We start from the raw sequence: 24,951 nt of genomic DNA, 5'->3' as shown, positions 1-24,951 counted from the left end.
TATTAACTTCCCACGTCATTAGCCCGCTCTTTGATCTTGCATTCCAGTCTTATGGAGGCTTTGGAAGGGAATGCAGAGGGTGCGCGAGCTTCTATGAATTATAAAAAACAAGACACTGACTGGAAGCGCCGGTCTCAGGATCATTAGCTGAGTAGCAAGCTTGCTAACATTTTTCGCAAAGAAAAAAAAGTCTACAGTGCGTGCACTTAAATCCTAACAAACATTTGACAAAAAGAAAAAAAAGTATATTAGTGTTTCTAAATTTACCTCTGAGTGTTTTGGCTACGTGATTGAGCACAGAACAGCACTGTAGCGGTTCGATGACACCAGAAGTTACAAGCGACGAAGTGGTTCTAAGATATAATTAAAAGATGGATACTTTTCACAAAGCTTTATAACAAGTGAATGTGTTTTTTTTTAAAAACCGTGAATAAAAAACAAGCGTCACCACAATGAGATCACCAGAAAAAAACGTGACGTCTAACGTACAGACAACCGGCTTCACTATCCCCTCAATGGAGGGTCATACAGATCAACAGCGCACACAGCAGATTTCATTTTTCTTATGAAGACTTTTATGATTGGTTGGGTTACAGCGCTCCCCTGGGCACAGTATATTGCAAAGGTTTCACTTATTTATTTATTTTTGATTTCAGGAAGAAACGTAAAAAACAGACATTCAGCAAAATCAGACGTTTAATATTTTATTGATTCCTGTGTCATTTTCTGAAGAACCTGTTCAAACGATCGCTAGTTTATTCATTGTGGCGAATGGGGCTTCAAAGCACGACACGCGAACACATCTTAAGGTAGACTTGATGTTGCTGTGATAATAAGGAATTCAATTCAAAGAACCAGGAAAAATATAGACTAAACCGATTCAAACGTGAAAGCATCTAATGATGGCGATCCTTCTGAGTGGTGTGGGTTCTCCATCACGGTTATATTTTCCCTGTTTTAGATTATGACGGTTATATTTACCAGTTTTGCTTGTAAGCAGTCTCTGCATAATGCTTCTCCTTCAGTCCGCACTATAGATGGAGGCTGTGTGGTAGAAGGAGGCTGTACGGTCCAGTGGTTAAAGAAAAGGGCTTGTAACCAGTAGGTCCCTGGTTCAAATCCCACCTCAGCCACTGACTCACTGTGTGACCCTGAGCAAGTCACTTCACCTCCTTGTGCTCCGTCTTTCGGGTGAGACGTAATTGTAAGTGACTCTGCAGCTGATGCATAGTTCACACACCCTAGTCTCTGTAAGTCGCCTTGGATAAAGGCGTCTGCTAAATAAACAAAATAGATGCGTGTCTTGTTTATTCTGTTCTTTGACGTCTGCGTGATGCTGGTATTAAGTTTGAGCCACACACGTGTTTTTACTGTCTTGTTTGTACTTGCAATTTGTAGCTTCATTGTTTTTTAAGGATACCCCTGTAAACGAGGCCTCGGTCTCAATGGGTAAATCTCTTGGTTAAATAAACAAATATTTTCTCTAACTTTTACTAGAATGTGAACGCGACAGCATGTCAGTGCAGCGGAGCTTTGTATTGGGTTCAGCACCCTGGACAGCGACCAGCGAGAGGAGAGCCAGGAAGCCGGGTCAGTACTCCGGACAGCCACTAGGGGGAGAGCCTTCCAGTGCAGAGTTCCAGGTGCACCGGAGATATGACAGGTAAAGGCAAGGCTCGATTAGGTGATTGCTGTAGACCAGGAGTCTCCAACTCTGGTCCTGGACCAGCTACTGGGCCTGCTGGTTTTCGTTTCAACCAATCTCTGTTGCTTAATTGAACCAATTATTGGCTTAATTAGTCAAGATTTACAGGTGTTCCAGGCTAAAAGAATTGAATCTATTCAGTCTTGAACAAAGAAGACTACGCAGTGATCTGATTCAAGCATTCAAAATCCTAAACGGTATAGACAATGTCGACCCAGGGGACTTTTTTGACCTGAAAAAAGAAACAAGGACCAGGGGTCACAAATGGAGATTAGATAAAAGGGCATTCAGAACAGAAAATAGGAGGCATTTTTTTACACAGAGAATTGTGAGGGTCTGGAACCAACTCCCCAGTAATGTTGTTGAAGCTGACACCCTGGGATCCTTCAAGAAGCTGCTTGATGAGATTCTGGGATCAATAAGCTACTAACAACCAAACGAGCAAGATGGGCTGAATGGCCTCCTCTTGGGGGGGGGGGGGGGTGTCAAACAAACAAACAAGGGGTGTAGATGAAAGAGGGTATATATGTACGCTTTGATAATTACGTATTTGATTCCAATTTCCAATGCCTTCTTAACATTGTGTGTGAAACTTATTTGTAGTCTGTTAAGAAGGAACTGTGTTTTATTTATTGAGTTATAGATTAAAGGAATCCGGGCTGCTCTTTTACAGGCTGAAGGGAAATGGTCTGTAAGATGGGAATGCTGTATCCCATGGGGATATGGAAGTGGTTTTCCTTTTACTGGAATTGTCAGTGTTTTCCACACGTATTCCCCGTGGTAGCTTCATTCAAGGTGAAACAAAACTCCCTAGTAAATATTTCATTTGTGTCCGTCACTTTGTAGGCAAAATTCCCCTGTTATCCTTTATTATTTATTAAACAGGGTTTAATGACATCAGCCCCCCCCCCCCCACCCCCACACAGTTCTCTTTTTCCAGTACATTTTAGAAAGCTTCGGGGGTCCAAGGAATATCCCAGTGGATGATAATTGACAATGTTTGAGATAATCATCTCTGCAAACAGCCCAGTCGATCTGCGCTATAGATTTTGCTATTGAGCAAACCGTGTTTTCCCCCAAACTCAAACTGGATAAATCAGTGTCAGTCCGGAGGATTTCTACCAAAACTGCTCCGCTCTGTCTGCTGCTTCCTTTATCCATTAATTGTGTGTCCTGAGAGAAGCTAGACTGCAGCCCTGAGGGTTAAACACAGCAGACTATGAGCTGCAGTTTGTTTTTTTTTTTATAAGGTTTCAGTGTGCAGTATGGTGGGGGTTTTTTGGTGTGCAGGCACACAGACAGGCAGGCAGACAGACAGAAAGGCACGCAGGCAGGCAGACAGACTGGTAGACATAAGGTCTAACAGACAGACATCAGGCAGACAGATAGAAAGGCAGGCAGAGACAGGCAGGCAGGCAGGCGCGTTTTCCAATGAGGTGTTGAAGGAATTCATCTCCATAACAGATTGAATAGTTATGCTACGGCTCTGAGCTGTAGCCCTGTACTGAATCGATACACGCTGGGTGTACAGTGTGATGCATCACTTCATCACTCCCATCATTAACACTGAAATAATTGTCGGATTAAAAAAGGACGCAGACAGAGGAATGAAAAACCTGCAGCTTTATGATGACTGTGGACACAGCACTGCATAGCAAAGAGTAATCAAGCCCAGTGAAAGCATGGTTAAGCGCAGGTGAGCATTGCAAAGCACAGAGAGGAGCATATTAAAAAGCCTGGCAAACCATGCTTAACTATGATAAATGCGTAGTACAACCACGGGAAAAGCATGATGGGGAAAAAACAAAATTCAGTGTGGGAATGTATTGCTGTATTTAAATAGGCTTTACCACAATTGGCTATCTTCTGAGACGGATGCATCTTTCATAACGCACCATGTGTGTTCGAACTGGAAACGCCGTGTCCTATTGCAGAGTGTTTCTGAAAGCAGGCCCTCTGGACAGAGGGTGCCAAGTCATACTGCATTGACTGCATGACTCATGCTGCCCTGTGTGATCGATGATACACTATCTCAATGGCATGATGCGCTTGTGGCGTCAACGCAGGAGGATATCTCTCTCACGGGAACGCACGGCTGCAGTCTGCTTCTCTTGTATGAAAGAAGTGCAGTGAAAGCAGTGGAGAAGCACAGGCAGGCATGCTAAACAGGTGTGGGGAAAAAAGGGATTAAAAAATAACAGCTGAAGCCATCTGAATTTTGTTTCGCTATTGTCGTTTCTGCTTGGATCATTAAAGGGCTCCTTTCTCAAAGCTATTTACTCACAATAATGAAAGTTACAGGGGCTAAAGAAAATACGTCTGCATTTTTATATTTGAAATATCAGGTTAAACATTATTATTATTATTTATTTATTAGCAGACGCCCTTATCCAGGGCGACTTACAATTGTTACAAGATATCACATTATTTTTTACATACAATTACCCAGTCCAGAGCCCTAACCACTACTCCACACTGCTGTCCTATTACAGGGACTTTGCCTGTGTCCTCATAAAGCAGTTTTTTTTTCCTTCCTGGTGGGGACTTTTTTTGACCCAACAAGCACAATGACCACGCACGCACGCACGCTGACGCACACAAATCCAAATGATTGCCTCGAAGTTAAGCTGCTCTGATTCAAGCAGTCTAACAGTGCGCTGTTGCCTGCTGATGACTGCTGCCTGAAACAGGCTGACACAACAAACAGCAGCTATCAAGGGAATACCTTGCGGCTGGGACGCTGGCAGAAGGATCCAGGCTGAAACTCACGTGCAGTCAGCACTGAACCGCTGTGAAGACAGAGGCAGGCAGGCAGGGTCGGATATAGGGAGAGAAACAAGGACTGCAAACCCCTCTCAGACATTAGCACCAAGACACGGTAATGCAATGCTGTTTTGCATTCTCGGCCAATATGGGAGAATTGTAGCTCTTTTGCTCAAAGAATATGGAAGCATGCTGCGGAGAATTATGGTACAAGCATTTGGTAATTAAAGCCAAGGGAAACACAGAGCCACTTTCTCAGGAACAGCGGATTGAAACCTGGTTAAAATAGGAGACCGGGGGACCTAGTTTGAGGTTAATGTATCAAAGCCCAAGTCTCCCTGGTGTGCCGCACAGTGGCACTGAAACCTGGTCTCCTGAAACCAAGTTCCAAACCACAAAGTGGCTTTGTGTTCCCTCAGCTTATGGTGCAGGACAATCATGCTTAAACATGATAAAGCTGATGGTAAAAACATGCTAAGGATTAGCATGGCGAAACACACTATTAAAACATATCCAAGTGTTTTTGAGCCTCTGATAATTAGATCAATTTAGGTGTCTGGAAAGCAGTTCTGATTTGTCAGGGAAATGATATTAAATCACATTAAAATGTGCGACGGTGCAGAGCTTCAATTATGTTAAGCTGACTCTCATGTTCCAATCCAATGCTGTGTAAATTCAAATGCAGTCTTTGGAGACCTAAACAGGTTTTTAATTGCATTTCTCAGAAAAAAAGAACACATTTTGAAATGGCATGCTTGATTTTGCTCATCAAGATTCCATACTTGATTCCGATGAGGTTTGAAAACCCAGAATGAATTGTCTACAAATCATGAGGACGGAACCAGAACACTTACGTCCAATCAAAATCCGTGTGACAAACTGGGGAAGTGGTATTTAAGACTTAGATGTCATTCGATAAGCAAACAAGGTGTTAGTATCATGGTGAAGTTGCATATGGCTAAAAATTTAGCATCCTCCTATAGAATTAACCAATTCTGCTTCATAAAGTCAAATTAAACCTGCTGAATAATGTTACGTTAACATGTTGAATTACACACCACCGCTTTGTAGTTTTCCATATTCTTAATGAAAAATTGAAAAACGTGACATTTCAAAATCTAACATGAAATACTGTACCACTATTATGGCTTCCGGTAGACTTTTGCAATATTTTGTAGTTTCTTTTTTGATTACATAATGTTAAATAAAATATCTAAATTATATGCATATAGTTTTTTCTATAAAATGATGTTTCAAAATTTTGGCCACAGCTGCCTCCCTCCCTGCCTGCCTGCCTCCCTGCCTGCCTGCCTGCCTGCCTCTGTCGTTTCACACGACATGCATCAAGTCATATTCAGTCCTGTGGAAGATGCATCTCCCTGTGCTAACTCCCTTAACACCACCCACTCAGCAGCACGAGTCATGTATTAGGATTTATTTATATATTCCTGCACTGCTCTGCTGCCAACCCTCTCCGATCCCAACTCCATCTCCCTGCAGAGCTTCCCTCTCATCCAGCCTCTCATCTCTGCTCTCCACCATTCCTGACTGTCCCTCAGCAGCCCTTGATTAACTGCTTGGCACATGCAAGGGAAAGCAGGATCCGTGTGTGTGTGTGTGTGCACGAGTAAACAAAGGCTGGCTCTATCAATGAAAGCTGCTCAGCACAGAAGACTGGGAGGAAAGAGATTATTCGCACGCCCTCCTCTGTACAGGGCACTGTACTTTGAGGGATTTTGAGCAGCTGTATTAACCATAATGTAATCTGACTTGCACCAGACTGAGGGATGTCGCCTGCAGTGTGAAGGTGAGTAATTTCAATTCCATGGCTTTTTTTCTTTTCTCTTCAGTGGCGTGGACATTTTACATGCTGTCATTCACAAATTATAACCAAGAAATCCTAGCGTTGTAAAGGCAGTGTGGTATTTCTTTGTGTTTGGTTTTTTTTTTGGTTTTGGCAGTGTGTCCGACATACCGCACCAACCCTACGCTACTCCACACTACTCTACTTACTGTATGCATTGAACAAAACAAATAGGCATCTCCAATTTTTTCTGGTGCTGCTTTGCGTTACAAAGGATCTTTCTATGGCTGCATGATTTACTGCCCAAGCTTACAAATGCATTGCAAACTGATTCCATGCTAGTCTCCCATAGGGGATCGGCTATAATTCAATGTGTATTTATTTCTGTGTGGTTCATGGTTTTGCTGGGTACGAATGTTTTTTTTTTTTTTTTATGGAGGGTGAAAATAATTATAAGCTGGTCAATGTCTAGCCTGTGTGTCAAAGGAAGGTGTGTGAGAGGTGAAGCATGGATGTTTGCAGGCAGTGGTGTTTTTTCTTTGCACAGGGAAGTTGTCATGTTTATTGGCTTGCAGATGCATTGCTTGAGTGGCAATGAAGCAGTCTGGCTGCACTGCAGTTCTTGTATAGAAAGGTGCAGGTTTGTTATTATTATTTGTTTATTTAGCAGATGCCTTTATCCAGGGCGACTTACAGAGACTAGGGTGTGTGAACGCTGCATCAGACACACTTAGAATTAGGTCTTGCCCGAAAGATGGAGCACAAGGAGGTGAAGTGACTTGCTCAGGGTCACACAATGAGTCAGTGGCTGAGGTGGGATTTGAACCAGGGACCTCCTGGTTACAATCCCTTTTCTTTAACCACTGGACCACACAGCCTGCTGAAAGATGGGTAGCACTGTGTCCTCCCGGGTGCTTGCTAGCTGTGAAAAGTGTGGTTTGAGTAATCAGCTGCTCATCCAAGTGAGTTATCTATCCAGCAGGTCCACAATTATTATTTTGACATTGTCATTTTTTCCCTTTGTTATCCCCATGCATAGTTTACCATGCTTTCTGTGTGCTTTATTACACTTTGCTAGGCTTTTATTGTGGGGGAACTTTAATAAGGAAAGGGTTGCACTTTAATTGTCACTACAATAGCAGGATATCCATTTTATTCATTTCTTTTGAAAGATCATCAACTATTTCAATATGTTTGCAATAGCTAAGGAGTGTAATGGGGCACTAAGGGAAGTATGCACTCATAGTTCCACAAGAAAAGCATGACAAAGTGGGACATTACCGTGCAGACGTTCCTGCGGATTTGGATTAATATTCCTACATTACCCTGAACAACAGAGTAATCAAAGACTAGAGCATGAGGTTTACACTGACTATGCAAATAACCTGTTCATCTTTTACCACTCGGCCAACCTCAAGCCATTTGCACTAGAAACTGGATTGATCAGTGGTCACTGCTTCATTTTTTGGAGAAACGGTTTTCTTCAGTTCTTAGCTTAATAAAGAACACACACACACCACCTGCTCGTGCACAGAAATAGTGGACACCAGTGTGATTACAATTCAGGGCACAGCGTTCTCCCATTCAGTCTCAAATCTATTTATAATGAGCTTCATTAATTAAATACTGCAGGTGCCAGAGAAACACCAAAAAGGTGGCTTTGTTATTCAGCATAGCCTTAATCATCTTGTTTCTCAAAATAATCGAGGGACGCTGAGAAATTACCTGAGATTGCGAACCTTGTATTGTAAGTAATTAGTAATGGTGCTGTTATTTGCCAATAGAGATATGGCATGTGTGTCTCAATCCATTGCGTTCGCCACCACCTCCCCAGCCTCTACCTGCTTTTTGGTTTCATCTAACTGGGGAGGGCAGCTATCCTGCCCCCCTGCTCATGGCTCCCTATGATCAGCCTCTCCACTTATCTGCAAGCTAATTTATGGGCAGGGATACCTCGAAAGGTGAGGCCAAACAATGTACAGCTATGGCCAAAAGTTTTGCATCACCCTATAGAATGATCTAACATGAAATACTGTACTACTATTATGGCTTCCGGTAGACTTTTGCAATACTATTTTGTAGTTTCTTTGATTACATGACGACAAATAAAAGATCTAAGTTATGTTCATTTATCTTTTTTTTTTCTCAATCCTAAAATTTCTAGATGATGTAAAACTTTTGGCCAGACCTGTAGAGTAAAATATGTATAATGTAGTTGTGTTGTCTAGTCTAAACTTTTAATAAATAATCTATTGCATGAGATTCCTGACTGAAGAAATAATTCTTCTTTCATCTCATTGTTCTTTTTTTTTTGAGATTCCTGGCATCTTGGTTGTGCAACAGCTGTTTCGCACCAAGCCTGGGAGGTCAGGCAGCCTCAAATTGTTCCACTGATCGCCTCTGTGTTCTGTATGGTGTTTTTTTGATTATGACATCATCACCAGGCTGGGAGGCTTCCAGTCGTTACACACTGTGTCTGCAGGCACTCCTTTGCATGCAAGCAGCTATGCATTCATAAGCCCGTGCATACAGCTCTGACCAAAGGTTTTGCATCACCTATAATTTTAGGATTGAGACATGATTTTAAAAAATTGCACAATATAAACATGATTTTAGATCTTCTATTCAACATCATGTAATCAAAGAAAGTATAAAATGAGAGCACAGAAAAGTCTACCGGAAGCCATAATTGTAGTACAGTAGTATTTCATGTTGCATTTCGAAATCGCACATTTCTTCAATTTTTGTTGAAGTATATGGAAAACTACAAAGCGGTGGTGTGTAATTCAATATGTTAACGTTGCATTATTCAGCGGGTTTCATTGGACTTTATGAAGCAGAATTAGTTTATTCTACAGGGTGATGCAAACCTGTGGCCAGAGCTGTACATTCATCTTGCGTGAAAGCCCTTGCAACTGTTTACTGCTGTATACACTGAAAAAGAGAAGCTTAGTAAGGCATTTGATAGGAAAAGTCTTCAAAAACACTCAATCAGGACTAAAATCAAACGGCGTTGCTTGATTTATATGTTTTACCTTGAAGTACAATACAGGCCAGTGTGGTAAAGTGTGCTGAACCATGCTAAAAGCACAGTACAAGCATGCAAAAATGCATTGAAAACTGCAAAATGACCATGCATATTCACCATGGTGAAGTCTTGGAGGAAAGCACAGAGCAGCATACTTTATCATCAGCATACACACACTGTGGCAACCAGGCTTTCATCAAGTCCTGAATGATCCGGACTTGAATAACCAGAACGTTAGTTCAATCCGCACCACGGAAACAGTCTTTCAAACCCCGCCTCTCTCATCCTTGGTACTGGACTCGGATCAGTGGTGTGAGTTTGGATTCGGAGTTCTGCAACCCTAGCTGACTCCCGACCTGCAGCTGAGGGAAACCGATGGGACTGATCTCCAACTGCTGTCAATTCAGTGTGATGGCATCTTGCCTACCTTTCTTATTTCAAGCAGAGAACGCAAGCAGTCCTGCAGCAGTCTCAAAACGTCACGCGCAGGTTTGCATTCTCACTCCGAGCCAAGGCATCCTCAGACACATAAGAACCTCTAGCCCCTCCTCTCTCTGACAGCATTTGGTAGGGTGAGAGATTTTCAATTAAACATTCATTGAGATCGGGGGGAAAAAAAAAAACACGATTAGAATGCGTGGTCATTTCACACTTCCATTAAAATCTTTTCAGAGCTACGTGTTGGTCTAATTGCCAGGGACAAATCGCTTTATCTACGCCTCTCGTGCTTAGTATGTTAAAGAACAGCAACTACATTACAGATCTGTTAAAAAGCCCTTTCAATATAGAGCCCAATGAGCCAATATATATGTAAATGGGTCTAGGAGGCCTTGCAATGATTTGCGTTGACAATCTGATTCAGGCATCACACACAAATTAGCCTGACAAACCTTTCTCAACTTTCTCAGGAGCGTTCACCTGGGGAACAAGAATTTCCCTTGACAGCATCATAGCGTGCATCCAGATCCCACTCCCTCCTGCTACAAAGCATTTAATTTCATTTCACCAGCATTGTTGCAGGAGCAGGATCTGGTTACAATGTGATGTTCAGACAATATGTTGATGAACTCAAATATCTAAACAATTAGGATCCACTGATAAGAGCTTGCTATGACAACTGCCGGGCCATTCAAATAGATGCATCCACCGTCAAAACTCGAAGAAGCTTCAATCAGGCAGCTGAAGTGTAAAAGCAATCCATTCACCTCAATCACAGAGGCGTTGAGCCAGCATGGAATGCAGAGATAGTAGCAGCAGCACACAGAGAGTCTTCATTATGGGGGTCAGTGGTGGTGATGGAACTACACCACGTCCTTCTTGTAAAGATAACGAGTACACTGATTGCTGCCTGCCTGGTTTTAAAGAGAGACGTATGCATGGAAAAAAAAAACCTAGCAGAATGCAAACTCTCAACTCTCTATTCGAACAAACGCCGGCGCGACTCGGAGGTCATTTGGAGCCAGCGACTGCGAAATGAGATTATTTCACTACGGTCTCAGACACTCTGATATCATTTTATCGACCTAAAAAGCAGTGCATTTAAAAAATGTTATGCTTCTAAAATATCTACAGGGGTGCTTAGCAAACACTACTTTTAACTTTACAGTGATGTTACAAATTAACTTGATTCCCACGTTGATGGTGCGCTCTCACCCAGCATCTCTAGAATAGAGTGACCATACGTCCCCGATTTCCGCAGATGAGGTACTGTGTCCCTGAAAGAGTCCTCGATTCACAAAACTCATCCCTGAATTTATTTCTCGTGTTGTTTAATATGTCGCATGCATAAATGTGCTGGAGAGAAATATCCAGACTGTTTCTATTATTGTTGTAATTATTAGCTGTATTATTATTATTTATTTCTTAGCAGACGCCCTTATCCAGGGTGACTAACAATTGTTACAAGATATCATATTATACAGATATCAAATTTTTTTACATACAATTACCCATTTATACAGTTGGGTTTTTACTGGAGCAATCTAGGTAAAGTACCTTGCTCAAGGATACAGCAGCAGTGTCCCCCACCTGGGATTGAACCCACGACCCTCCGGTCAAGAGTCCAGAGCCCTAACCCCTACTCCACACCGCTGCTGCTAACACTGCAGAGATCCTGCAGGTTTCCTAGGTGTTACAGCACCAGAAGATGTAGCTCTCCAGGACCAGGGCTGGAGACCCCTGATCTAGATGGTACAGCACTATTGCAGCTGCCATAGCTAATCCAGCAAGCTTCTCCAGTGCTGCCAGCGTCATACTGTGGCCAGTACAATTTTTTTATGTGTGTCCCCGGATTTGGTCAAAATATGGTCACCTTATTCTAGAAGGCATTCAGTGGGCTGTCATTTGTAATACTGTATTTAAATGAAACGCTTTTGTAAGCAGCCAGGGTTAAAAGGGGGGAATAGTGCAATGGGCAGTGCTGTGTGCTGCGGATTCTGTCCCCCTGTCAGTGATATGAGAGGACGTTAAAAGCTCTGTGACCACGAATGCACACGAGCCCGGCTGACTGGTTAAGGCACGCTCTTGCGGTGTGCCGGTTGCTGGTTCGCGCCCAGCAACAGCCCTGTCACACTTAAAGACCTCAGTCATTCTCTCTACCCAATTCTCTGTAGAGTCAGGCAGTAGGCCTACACATACAGCTACAAAATTATCTGCCCGTATTCGTTGGTCAGATAAAAAACTAGCAGGAGTCGAGGGCCCCACGACAAAAAATAAAAATGCGAAAGTAAAAAATAAATTATTAATATTTTTTTTTTTTTTTACGGGCCCCTGACAGGCCCCACTGGAACCATTGGAGCCCCCCCTTCGCACGGCCCTGATGTTGTGTTGGCCCTGGAATGGAAAGGATTAGTAAGAAGAAGGGTTTTTTCCAGTAAACAGAGAGTGCTTCCCCTCTGCTCACCTCTCTGAAGGGCTCTCTGCATTAATCAGTGTCAGGCTGCAGAACTATACAGCAGGGAAATGACTGTCAGGACTGAGGTTCACAACAGCGTGCCACAGTGCTAAAAGCACAGCTACAGATCTACAGGAGGCAAACTGTGCTCCACTTATCTGTCTTCAGTTTGCCCTCAGAGTGACTTCATGGCTTGAAATGCTGGAAAGGAAAGCAGCGTTTGTAAATTCAAAAAATGCTAAAGTGTACACTACGATGACACTTAAAGGACTGGGTGAAGATCACAATATAAATGGTCTTAAAATCTTGACATTTCAAACCGTTCTGCTGAGATCACGAAATAAAAGATCTGAGGATCTTGACATATTTAATATGTATGTGTGCATGCGTTTGTTGCATTTTCCAAGCTCAGCAATTTATGTTGAGAAAAATCTCTGGTAATTAAATACTATAAGGAACTAAACAGGCACATTTATGTTGTTTTTTGAAGCATATTTACCATTAAGCAACATAAGTTAACCAAGGCAAAGCACAGCATTTTGTTAGGCTGCAATCCCAAAGGAAAAGAGATTAATACTTTTGAAAATTATGAAAGCGAGTGCATTTATTCAAATTCCCATTGCAAAGTTTTGAAAGCTGGTAACTGATGAAAAGCCTGCATCAGCATAAATTTAAAAATAGATTCAAGACAAAAACCTTCTATTAACAATATTGGCTTAACTATTGAGACTGTATAAAACAGGCATCGATTATTTACAAGCATTCGCTATTATGATGTTGCTGGTGGGGGATAAGACTATGTAAATTAGGCTATTTTTTTGGTTACTTTTTACTCCAAGGCAAAAATGCTTTCCTTAGTGTGTGTCAAGGCAGAATAGAATGCAATATATCATTGCATGCCTTGGAAAAAAACAACTGCTAACACAATTACATTTGCATTTGCAAAAGACCTCACTGAAGCTATAAAAAAAAATTTCAATACTAAAAACTTGATTACAGTGTTTGTTCTGCTTGGGGCAGCTGTAGCAACGCTAGAGGTAAGTGCTTTTGTATTTAAAACGAGAGTGACATCAGTCCAATTGTCCTCAGTAACCCCGTTTTGCATCCCCACGAATTTTAGGACTGAGACATAATTTAAACCGTATGAAAACAATGTTTTATTTAACATCATGTAATCAAAGAAACGACAAAATGATATTCAAAAAAAAAAAAGTCCACCGGAATCCAGAATAGTAAAGCATTGTTAGATTTCGAAATGTCACGTTTTTAAATGCAGATCAGTTTTTCGTGAAGCGGATGGGAAAACTACAAAGCGGTGTGTAATTCAATATGTTAACGTCACATTTTCCAGCAGATTTTATTCGACTTCACGAAGCAACATTTGTTAATTTCATAGGGTGACGCAAAATGTTTGAAATATAGCATAACAGTACAATTCAAACATGAGATGAATGGAGTTATTTTGTTCAGCGGTGGCTGCACGGTGTTGTACTTTTTTCTTTTTTTTTGCTTATCACCAATTTTTTGTTGTTTTTTTTTTTTTGGTCGGACGGGTTGCTTAGCAACATCTCGTCGGACTGCATACAAATTCTTTACACCTTTCTCGTGCAACGATGAATGCAGCTCGCGCGGTATGTTCTTTTGCTGTAATTCTGTTTTATATATAAAAAAAACCGAATAATGTCAAACAAACACTTGGATATTGACAGCGCTTAGCTGCAGCGGCATGTGTGGAGGTATTTCAATTAGGGGGTAAGTACCGCAGCTTGATAGACTTAACTGGGGTACTTTTTATATTGATAAATGAACCAATTTAATTTTTTCTTCCGGTCAACCGAGCATGACTTATTATTATTATTATTATTATTATTATTATTATTATTATTATTATTATTATTATTTGCATGGTTTTTGGAGGCTGTTTGTCACGTTTAAACCAGTGCACGGAGTGCAGTCAGTGTGACAATAGCAACAGAATACAAAAGTCGCATGCCAATGCAAATATACCGTTTCCTTATGTGAGTGTGATAATGCTGTGGTGTGCTGTTCCTGGTAAGTGTGGCAGCCCTTTCGTGCATGTATAAACTTGTATTAAACCGAGTTTCTCTTTTTAAAACACACCCGAGTTATTAATTAATTCATGAATGTGTCTGTTGATTGTAGCCATATATCAAACTAAGCATTTGTCGTACTCCCGCTCATGTCTGGTTTTAGCTCAAGAAAAATATCTGACCAATGTTTTTACTGCAAATCTGTATCAGTAATGCTTTACGGAATTGTCTCACCTTAACCTGCAATTTTAAGGTTAAGTCTGTTGTTGGTTTACTGTGCATCGACCACTGAGCAAGAGGACCAACGGGATAGAGAACCAAATTGCGCCTCACCTTTTTAATTTTAATGACGCTTTCTGACGTAACCGAACTCGCACCAGCAGTGTGGAGTAATGGTTAGGGCTCTGGACTCCTAACCAGAGGGTCGTGGGTTCAATCCCCAGTGAGGGACACTGCTGTTGTACCCTTGAGCAAGGTACTTTACCTAGATTGCTCCAGTAAAAACCCAACTGTATAAATGGGTAATTGTATGTAAAAATAATGTGATATCTGTATAATGTGAAATAATGTATAATGTGATATCTTGTAACAATTGTAAGTCGCCCTGGATAAGGGCGTCTGCTAAGAAATAAATAATAATAATATATATATATATAGTGAAACAGCAGGGTACAGGTGACTTTTGGGTTTGCAGAGGAATAATGCAAGCTTCAGGAGAATGGAAGCTTTAGTGTAAACAAACTGGACCGCCAACAAAGCATGTTTCCTAATTTAAAGGAATGCATGTATTGAACCGGTGTGGCCTGCGCTACGCCTTTTAAGTTTACTAATGCACTCCCTTTATTCTGCTCTTGCTGGAAGGAATTGCCGTTCAAGTGCTTTCAATTATTTTTAATTCAGGAAAGCATTGCATCAACATGGATCTCCCAGTTCCACTTGAGAGGGTTTATAGGAAGATGCTGATTTAACACTGGAAATACAAGCCGCATCCATAACACGGTCAGTCAGGTGTAGCAGGGCCACCATGGCACCTGTACACAAAACCAGACTTCATGACATGCAAAGTGTTTCAAGTTCTGGAGGAATATGTTACCATTCCCAAGCCATTGTGATCCACCTCTGATTCCTGCAGGATGTGTAAATCTGTAGCAAATTATTAAGGAGAGATTCAGAGGGCTCTTCTGGTAAAGGCACGGCTGCACGGCATGCAGGGTGAGACACACAGTCAGGGGAGCGCAGGTTCACGACCTGGCTGTGTGAAGTTGTTGGTCTTTGCTGGGGATTCAGGAGAGAGCATTGCATTGGCTCTGGAGCTCCTCCTTTTTTCTCCTCGTCGTGCTACAGCGCACCCTGCTGGACAGAGCTCAGAGCGGACACCTGCAGGGCTTGTCCTCCAGAGGGCGCTAGCACACTGACATCCGCTCTCTAGTTCCTGGGTGTAAAAGAGGAAATCGGACTGTATTTTAATTTTATTTTATCACATTGCCAGTGACGTACCCACCCTAGCAGTGTTAGGATCTAGTCTGTCCCCAAAACACTGTGAGAGTGATCTCTAATAAGGGGTCACCAGACTGGGTGATCAGTCTATAAGGGACAGGTGCAATGATCAAGCAAGTGTAACATTAACTGAAAGCATAGATTGCAAACAGAGATTTCTTTAACCAAGTGTAGTACCTATCATCTTAAACAAAAAGTATTTACTGTAAAATGTGTTTCTTTCAAAACTTCACATTGGAGACGAATGGAAGTGCATGACAGGTAACATTTCCAGGGTTAATGTCTGAGCTTTAAATGGATATAAACACTGGCTCATCAGTTCGGTGTCTGTATTTCACAACCACAAAGGGTTAACACATGTCGTTAATGTATGATCTTCTATTACTGGCATATCCTACCAATCAGCTGTGTGCTAAGTTCTTGGACAGTTTAAACTACTGTCCTGTAAGCTTGCTGCATGGCATGCATTTGAAGGGCATGCAAGATCTCTTCAGAACGGTGTGAAAACTGCTTCCAAAAACTTGCATCTGCGATTTGTTTAAAAAAAAAAAAAGGATGAAACTATTGTGATTCCTCACATGTTCTTCTGTAAAAAGCAAGTTCGTCGTGCCAGTGATTCAGCAGCATTAATGCACGCCAGGGAGTTCTCGCTGAGCCGTTCTCAAAACATGCCTGGGGATGGATAATAATAATTTGTGATTGCAGCTCTGTAGATGTACAGCCCACCTGCATCACTTCAGCAATGGAAGTGTGTGAGAGAGACTAATTGTTTCTTATGTTAATGAAAAAGTTTAAAGCAGACAAAACAGAATCTGTAATCTGTGATTACTTTACCCCCCACTGGATTGTGAAGTTTGAGAACCGCTGGTTTATTATAATCCCCAGCAGTAGTTTTGTCTATAATATGTATGATGCTGAACAGCTCATGGATAAAAAACATTAAGTGTCTGTAATGACTGTGTATTTACATAGTAGTTACTTACTAAATACATGTGTACTTACACACCATTACAATGTTATTATGCATAGTTACAATGAACTTAGCGTGTATCTTTTTGAACGATATATGTAAGTACACAATTGTATCAGAAAAGGGTTAGATTTAGTGTTAGCGTTAGGGGAGTTAGGTTAGGGTTAGGATTAGGTTTATATCTTGCACAAAAATTAGACATTAAGTAAATTGTAACTATGCATAATAGCATTGTCATTATGTGTAAGTGTGTATGAATTTACAAGTAGCTATTATGTAAATACACAGTCATTGAGTAAAGTGTTACTCCCTATTATACAGCATTGCATTTGGAAGGACAAACCCTAACCCTTTTATAATACAATTGTATACTTACATATATCATGCAAAAAGATTTTCACATTAAGTACATTGTAACTATGCATATCATTGTAATTATGTGTAAAGCACATAATTACAATGATATGTGTAAAGCACACATGTACTTAGTAAGCAACTACTATGTAAATACACAGTTATCAGAGACACTTGATGCGAAGCGTTACCAATCCAATGGGTTAACTCACTGCTTCAGCAAGCCTACCTGATGTTCTTCATTTAACAGAGCTGCTAACTGCTGTCGGACACACTCCAAAGACCAGCCTCTGCATTTCTGAATGCCTAAAGCATTTCAGGTGCCTTTTGGGGATTTCGACAAGCTCTCAAGCTGTTTGTAAAGAACACCCTTTTTTCTTTCTCCACTGCTCACTGCTCTGATACGTCTTAGTCACTGAAACCTGTGCCGGGCCATCGGAGCCGCTGCGTTTTCAAGTAATGCAATTCCCCCGCCTTGCTGTTTTTAAATGGTCTTTCTCTCCTTGCTTGGATGCGGCTGTGCAGAGCAGGAAGGAATAAGATTTTAAGCCAGTCAGCAGACCACGTGAAGAGTGAATGGACTTGCCGTTTAGTGTCAGGTTCATTGCAGCTCATGTGGTTCAAATCCTGGGGAGGCGGGGTTTCCTTCTGCTGCACTTGATGATCATGCACGAACCACAGGTGATGACAAAAAGGTTCCTAGCAAGGTGCATGAAAACAAAGAGTTGTGCAACTCATGCCTCACGTGGGCTGATGTTTGCAAGCATGCCCGTTTTTTTATATGTGAGGGAAGCTTGTTTTTACAGGATTTCAAGACATTGACGTAAGGGGTAGTGTCTGCAGCTGTGGCCAGACGTTTTGCACCCCCTGTATAGAATTATCATATATATAGTTTAATTATGTCTCAATCCTAAAATTCTAGGCGATGGGAAAACTTTTGGCCACAGCTGTAGTTGCAGCAGTGGGAGGTTATGAATGACCCGTCTGGTTTTTTTTTTCACAACAGTGGATGTGACTGAACACACATCTGTATTTAATGAATCAAACACAGTCTTCTAAATTACTCACAAGCTCAAAGCTTTGCAGACAGAGCCACTAGACTTCATTCCCAGCTCCAATCCAAGTAAACCCTTTTAACTGGATGAAGAAAGGAGAGTTTTCATGCATGCCTGGGTCTTGCGGATTTCTTTCGTCATTCTTAATTCACAGCTGATTTTTACAGGCTTACAATGTTTGTATCTCAGCTGTTTCTGTTAGAATTAAGACTGCACCCTTGAGTAGGTCTTCTCTCATTCCAGACAGTGATTCATGGGAGCGTGACTCCAGCATTTATAGACTGTTTAACAGGCTCTGCTTGCTGTGAAAAAGCTGCAGTGTAAAAGTGCATGAAATTACTCCACTGGATCCATTCAATGGATCTAAACAGTGACACAAAATACTGCCACTTTTTAAAAGCAAGCAAGTAGTTAGGTTTCATCCTAATTTCATATTTAAAGACAAGAAACACATGTAAGAGACTCCGTCACACTAAGAGGTTGCTATCAAAGCCTCCTTTTCATGATTTGAACAACGGTAGGATTGCCTGGTGGCTCATTAAGGACAGTGGGCATTTCGTTTCACAGAAATGTGTTCTGTCGAGATCACGAGATATATTCTGTCAGGATCTCGACGTTTCAAACCGCTGTGTCGAGATGATGAGATAAATGATCTCAGGATCTAGACAGAACACATTTGTATTTTTTTTTTTTAAATGTCCTGAATGAGTCACTCTAATATAGATCTGCCGTGGTTTAGAGCTGTGGTTTTCAACCCCAATTCTCGGGACCCCCTGTCTCTTCTGGTTTTCATTCCAACTGAGCTCTCAATTGCTTAACTAAGCCCTTAATCGAACTAATAATGAGCTTAATTAGACCTTTTTAATTGTTGTCATTTCATTATTTATAACATTTTATAGTTAAGTTGAAATCTCCAACTGTTTAAGAGCAGAGAGCAATTAGAAAAGTCAAAGCTGATTATTAGTTAATTAAGGGCTTAGTTAAGTCACTGAGAGCTCAGTTGGAATGAGACACAGGGGGTCCCCGAGGACCGGGGTTTAAAACCGCTGGTTCAGATCAATTGAAATCGACCCAAATACTTTAGATGGGGAAATGGTAAAACACAGGCATGCTGGTACAGAACAAATGCCACAGAGCTGCACTTCAAGAGCCCTTTGATCGAATCAGCATTACATCTCTTTCTTTTTGTGTGCTGCAGGTGAAGAAATCCAAGGAGACTTAAAAGACTTAAAACGACTGCTTGGAAACAAAAAGGAAACTCATCTCCCAGTTTCATCATCTCCCAGTTTGTGGAAGTGGCGTGCTGGGGGCTGGAGGCTGGAGGCTGGAGTCCGAGGGGTAGTGTTGCAGCCCTATGGGTCGTCCCGTTTGAAGATACCCCTGTGCTGATCCCTGGACCTCGCCATGAAGAAGAGCAGGAGCGTGCTGGCTGTGACTGTCGAGGACGTGAGTACACAAACTATTCAGAAGAACGTTCTCTCTGAGGACATGCAGGCCTTTTCGTACAGTGTGGAAAGCAACTAGGATAGAAGCCAGTGCAAAAAGCCCCTGTTTTTACTTGACAAAGTCCAAATTCACTCTATGAACAGACACTATTTTTTTGGGGGGGTGTTTCTCGCGGGGGAAAAGGACAATCGGCATCATTTTTGCTAAATTTTCTTTACATTCAAACCTTCTTATCTAAATGTTCCTTGCCTACGTGAAGCGTCATCTAACCTCTGTAAGCTTATTATCCTGTATCTGCAAAATCAGCTTGCATGTAATCCTCTTGACGTGACCATTTGCGATATACTGCAGGTATCAGTTATAAGTATAAATCAAAACTCATTTCAGCATTGAAGACATTGAAAAAGCTTTCTGGTCCAAACGGTAACTGTAACAGGATAGCGTCAGGAGTGAGACTCCGCGTCAGGAATAGCTTAAATCACTGTTGCGCGCGTTTAATTAAACGAACAACAAAGACAAACACGGGGACAAACAAACACAGGCACGGGGGCCAAAGTAAGAGGTTTAAACAAAACTGTACAGTATCGTACAAACACTACTGTCAGGCTGGGCATTCGCCTTCACTGACCAAGCTACCAAAATACACACCTGCTCACCAGAACTCCTCAAACAAAGGATTTTCCTAGAGATGTGCGAACCGGTTCCTTTGAAACCGGGTACCCAGTTCCTGCTTTGGAACCGATAAACCAGACAGAAATATCAAGGATCCGCTTCCAGTGAGTACTATTGTTTTTTAATAAAACCAATTTATTAAAACCATTAAAATGATCAAATACTTAACATTTATTTGATAACTATAATTCACGCTTAGAAAAAAGAAAAATGAAAAAACACACTAGACTATAGATTTGCGTTTTGCTGTCCTTGTTTCAGACTACTGTCTGATCCTGGCTGTGATGAGCTTGGTTTGATTTATCATTTACTCTGTGATTGTTGCCTCCCTGCCAACCCTATATTCACAAACACACCCACTACTTACATTTAGGGGTTTCGCCCTGCCCCTAGTAACCATTGAATCGATCAAGTTTCTTTTCGTATTTCTAAACCGCCCGTGCTGTACGACGAGGGAGGGTTTAGCTCTATCACTTAACTTTGGGAGTCGGATCGTGACTTTCTCAGGATCTGCTCAACCTTACTGCTGATCTCACACTCTCATTACCCTTTCATATCTATAGTGTTAGTCAGATCTCCAACAGCCTGGTTCAAACATGCAATGCAATACAATACACATGTATTTTTATGCCATGGCTTCCCAGAGAGCTGATAAATTAATTCAATGTGGCATTTTAACACGCACACACGCACATGCACGCACACATGCACGGTGTATGCAGGGATCCGCTCAAGTTTCTGTAATTTACAGCAAGTAGCGAGCTTGACAGCAGTGAACAAAACAGTTGTTTTTATTTTCTTCCAGCTGTGCTTTTGCAAATAGAAACGCCTTCCTCTTGGCGGTCAGAGGTAATTGTCTCAGTAAGAAAGGCAGCACCCTCACAGGAGTGCTGCACAGCAGCTGTAATCCATTAAAGTTAACGCAGTGCAGAAAAGGAAACGTCAGAACACTGCAACAGTAGTTAACGAGCGAGCCTGATTGTGAGGGCAGTTTATGCACTTCTGCATATCAATTGTTCCTTTTTGTGAATTAATTACAACCCAGAACCCACACTCCATAGTACTGCACAGTGATCCATTTTTAAACACCATGCTTGATAAATAAGCTTATCTTCTGAGCAAGTCGCAACCACAAACGGGTCTGCTTTATTATTTGTTGTTAATGATATTCCGGTTTATTTCACATAACTGAAATCTGTCAGAATTGATTGTCATGTACAGTATTATTTCACATTAGACCAGGGGTCTCAAACCCTGGTCCTGGAGAGCTCCAATCCTGCAGGTCTTATAGGTGTCTTTACATCATCAGTGGCTAAAGATCTGGAACACCTGTTAATCTTGACTAATTAAGCCAATAATTGGTTCAATTAAGTAACTGAGAGATTGGTTGAAACGAAAACCAGCAGCCCCAGTAGCTCTCCAGGACGAGGGTTGGAGACCCTTGCATTAGACAAACACATCATTTTATATATTCGATAAAGGATTTATTAGGGGTGAGATGTGTTACAGGACCCCAAACTTCAACAGCTAGATCAGTAAGATCTTAAAGTGACGTCATTGTTCTTTCTCATTAAGTAACTGGGGAAATAAATAACAAACATTAGGGCCTATGTAATTGATTCACTGATCTGTGGTTACCGTGTGACTCCATGTACACTAGTTTGGGACAGTTCAGGCTTTTCAACTCACCTCGCAATGCATTCTGGTAAGTGTAGTCCTGGGACAGGTAAAACGTAGCAGAATGCATTGGGGCGTGAGTCGAAAAGCCTGAACTGTCCCAAACTGTCCTTGTGTGCATGGAGTCAGATGGTAACCCTGTGACCCGTACTGCACGTGTTAAATTGAAGCTAGTGTCAATACTGTGCACTGCACATTATGTTTGACAGAAAGAAAAAGTGTTTTTTTTATTTTTTATTTTTTTTAATGGACACTGTTTGGCTTTAAATGTGCGGCTGCCAAATAGGGATATAAAAAAAACCCAAGCCTGCATACAGTAACAGCACGGTCCGTGAGAAAATGAAGGCAGAGCGGTGCTTGTGCAAAATTTGGGAAGAAACCGGATTCTCAGTCCTGCAGCCCGATTCTGAAGAAGTTCTTTTGCTATACGTGTGCGCCCTCTAGTGCACACTTTCAGAACTGCAGGCGGTAGGTTTTCTGAGCATCAGCTCCATATACCTTAACACAAAAAAGCAAGCAAGAAAGGGGGTCTCGCTCTGCCCCCCAGTGGATGAAAGCAGAACTTACTCTACAGCCAGTGGCCAACAGTTTTGCACCACCTAGAATTTTATTTAGTTTTTGATCTTTTATTTAACATCATGTAATCAAAGAAACTACAAAACGATATTGCAAGTGTCTACCGGAAGTCATAACTGTGTTCCATGTTAGATTGCAAAATGTCACATTTAAAAAGTGTGGTCAGTTTTCGTTAAGTATGTAATTCAACATGTTAACATTATTCAGCAGGTTTCATTCGACTTTATGAAGCAAAATTAGTTCATTCTATAGGGGGGGGTGCAAAATGTTTGGCCATAGCTATGTATACTTGTACTTGCTAGAACCGAAGTCATTGTATTTTATCATGCTCTTAATTGTATTATTACTTGTACTGTGATTTCTTGAAATGTATTTTTGTTTACGACTGTAAGTCGCCCTGGATAAGGGTGTCTGCTAAGAAATAAATACTACTACTAATAATAATGATAATTATTATTATTATTATTATTATTATTATTATTATTATTATTATTATTATTATTATTATTATTATTTATTTCTTAGCAGACGCCCTTATCCAGGGCGACTTACAATTGTTACAAGATATCACATTATTTTTTTACATACAATTACCTATTTATACAGTTGAGTTTTTACTGGAGCAATTTAGGTAAAGTACCTTGCTCAAGGGTACAGCAGCAGTGTCCCCCACCTGGGATTGAATCCACAACCCTCCGGTTAGGAGTCCAGAGCCCTAACCACTACTCCACACTGATGCCCCAATAATAATAATAATAATAATAATAACTGTAGTAGAAAAAATAACAAGTAATTTAATACAGCAGTGCCTTCCGTAAGCACGGTATATAACAGACAGAGAACTTATATAATCAATGTTTAATTAAATACAGTAATTCAAATAATATAGAAAACAAAATCAGCATTGCTTATTTTCAATAGACTATTGATTCTAGTTCACAAGGCTTTAACACAAGACCTACAATAACTGCTGCAACCGAGTGCGTAGCTGCCATATGCAAGTTGCTTCAGTGCCAGGAAATAAAACTAAAATTAAGGACTAAGGAGGTAATTCCTACATTCACGTCAGCCTTCAATCAGGTGCAGCCTGTTACATTTCAGCCTCTCATGCTTTGAGTTGACCTCATCTACCCGATCATTTCCAGCCTCGCCTGGGGGGCTGGCAGCCACTCTGCCTCTCTGCCTGTCTCCCAGCGCCGGCTCAGAGATGTCAAGCCAACATCTGAAGCTGCGAAACCAAGCAAGTGAAAAGGCTGTGCCTGCTTATGCACTGGCGGCTTCAACTGGTATCTGAGAGAGATAAGGAGAGGATCTAGGAGCATAACGGGGTGTTGGTGGTGCCCAGAAATACACTGAGGAGTGAGCCAATGCGCTGCTGAATTCTGTAGTGCCAGGCTGCCCGCTGGTCTGTGCTGTTGTGTGCTGGTGCATGTGCTGTTGCAGCACAATCTGTTCAGGCCCAGGCAGGTTTCACAGCTCTGCTGGTGTTCGGTAACATGAACAAGAGACGTGTGGGATTGGATTTTGTTTTCTTTTTTCAATTGCAAAAAAAAAAAGCCTCAACATTAACACCCTTTACCAGACACACACACACACACACACACACACACACACACACACACACACAACCACACACTCATGGCAGGGTCTCGCTCAGCATGATTTGAAAGCACCAAGCTGTTTGTTATGAACCTTTGAGGACTGCAAAACCCAAATTTAACATCAAACACATGTTAAAAAATAAATAAAAAAAACAAAAGAGGAAATAAGTAATAAAAACACCCGGTTTCTAGACTTATCCCTGCTTTGTTCTGTAATAACAAAACTAAACTTTTCTTCGGGCTCGGAGGCTGGATTTTATTTATTTATTTATTTTGGAATCCTCTAGAGAAATAGAAAACAAACAAAGTCTGCTTCCTTTGAGCCAAATAACATATTTTTGTTTCATCTCTTTGTTATAAAAGGTCAGACTCTGAATGCTTTCGTATAATACTGTCAATCTTGATCTGTCAGCTTCAGAACTGCATTTACAATACTGGCTTGAATTTAACAGTTTTGTTTGACCCCTCATCTCCTCGTTACTGAGGTCAGTGTACTGTACACAACATGACCTTTCAAAGAGTTTACTCCAGTCTTTAGGTAATATATATATATATATATATATATATATATATATATATATATATATATTTATATTATTTGTTTATTTAGCAGACGCCTTTATCCAAGGCAACTTACAGAGACTAGGGTGTGTGAACTATGCATCAGCTGCAGAGTCACTTACAACTACGTCTCACCCGAAAGACGGAGCACAAGGAGGTGAAGTGACTTGCTCAGGGTCACACAATGAGTCAGTGGCTGAGATGGGATTTGAACCGGGGACCTCCTGGTTACAAGCCCTTTTCTTTAACCACTGGACCACACAGTGCCTATAGGAAGTCTACACAGTTTCATGCATTT

At 41.3% G+C, this 24,951-nt stretch overlaps 1 protein-coding gene across 2 annotated transcripts in view; it reads left to right on the top strand.

Moving 5' to 3' along the window:
- LOC117962939 (cAMP-specific 3',5'-cyclic phosphodiesterase 4B-like) overlaps positions 1–24,951 on the top strand; it is a 210,836-nt gene that overhangs the window by 918 nt on the left and 184,967 nt on the right. Inside the window, exons 2-3 of one of the 2 annotated variants that reach the window (XM_059006986.1) lie at positions 1,498–1,663; positions 19,319–19,566. In XM_059006986.1, coding sequence (XP_058862969.1) covers positions 19,525–19,566 — 42 coding nt within the window. In that variant the 5' untranslated portion in view covers positions 1,498–1,663; positions 19,319–19,524. Of the gene's footprint in view, positions 1–1,497; positions 1,664–6,093; positions 6,276–19,318; positions 19,567–24,951 lie in introns of those variants that run through there. The other variant, XM_059006985.1, reaches the window with a different exon arrangement.

The sequence above is a fragment of the Acipenser ruthenus genome, chromosome 34 (assembly GCF_902713425.1).
Source record: "Acipenser ruthenus chromosome 34, fAciRut3.2 maternal haplotype, whole genome shotgun sequence".
In the NCBI taxonomy this organism is placed as follows: Eukaryota; Metazoa; Chordata; class Actinopteri; order Acipenseriformes; family Acipenseridae; genus Acipenser; species Acipenser ruthenus.
Note: the sequence above shows the minus strand (reverse complement) of the source record. Positions and strands in the feature narration are given on the sequence as shown.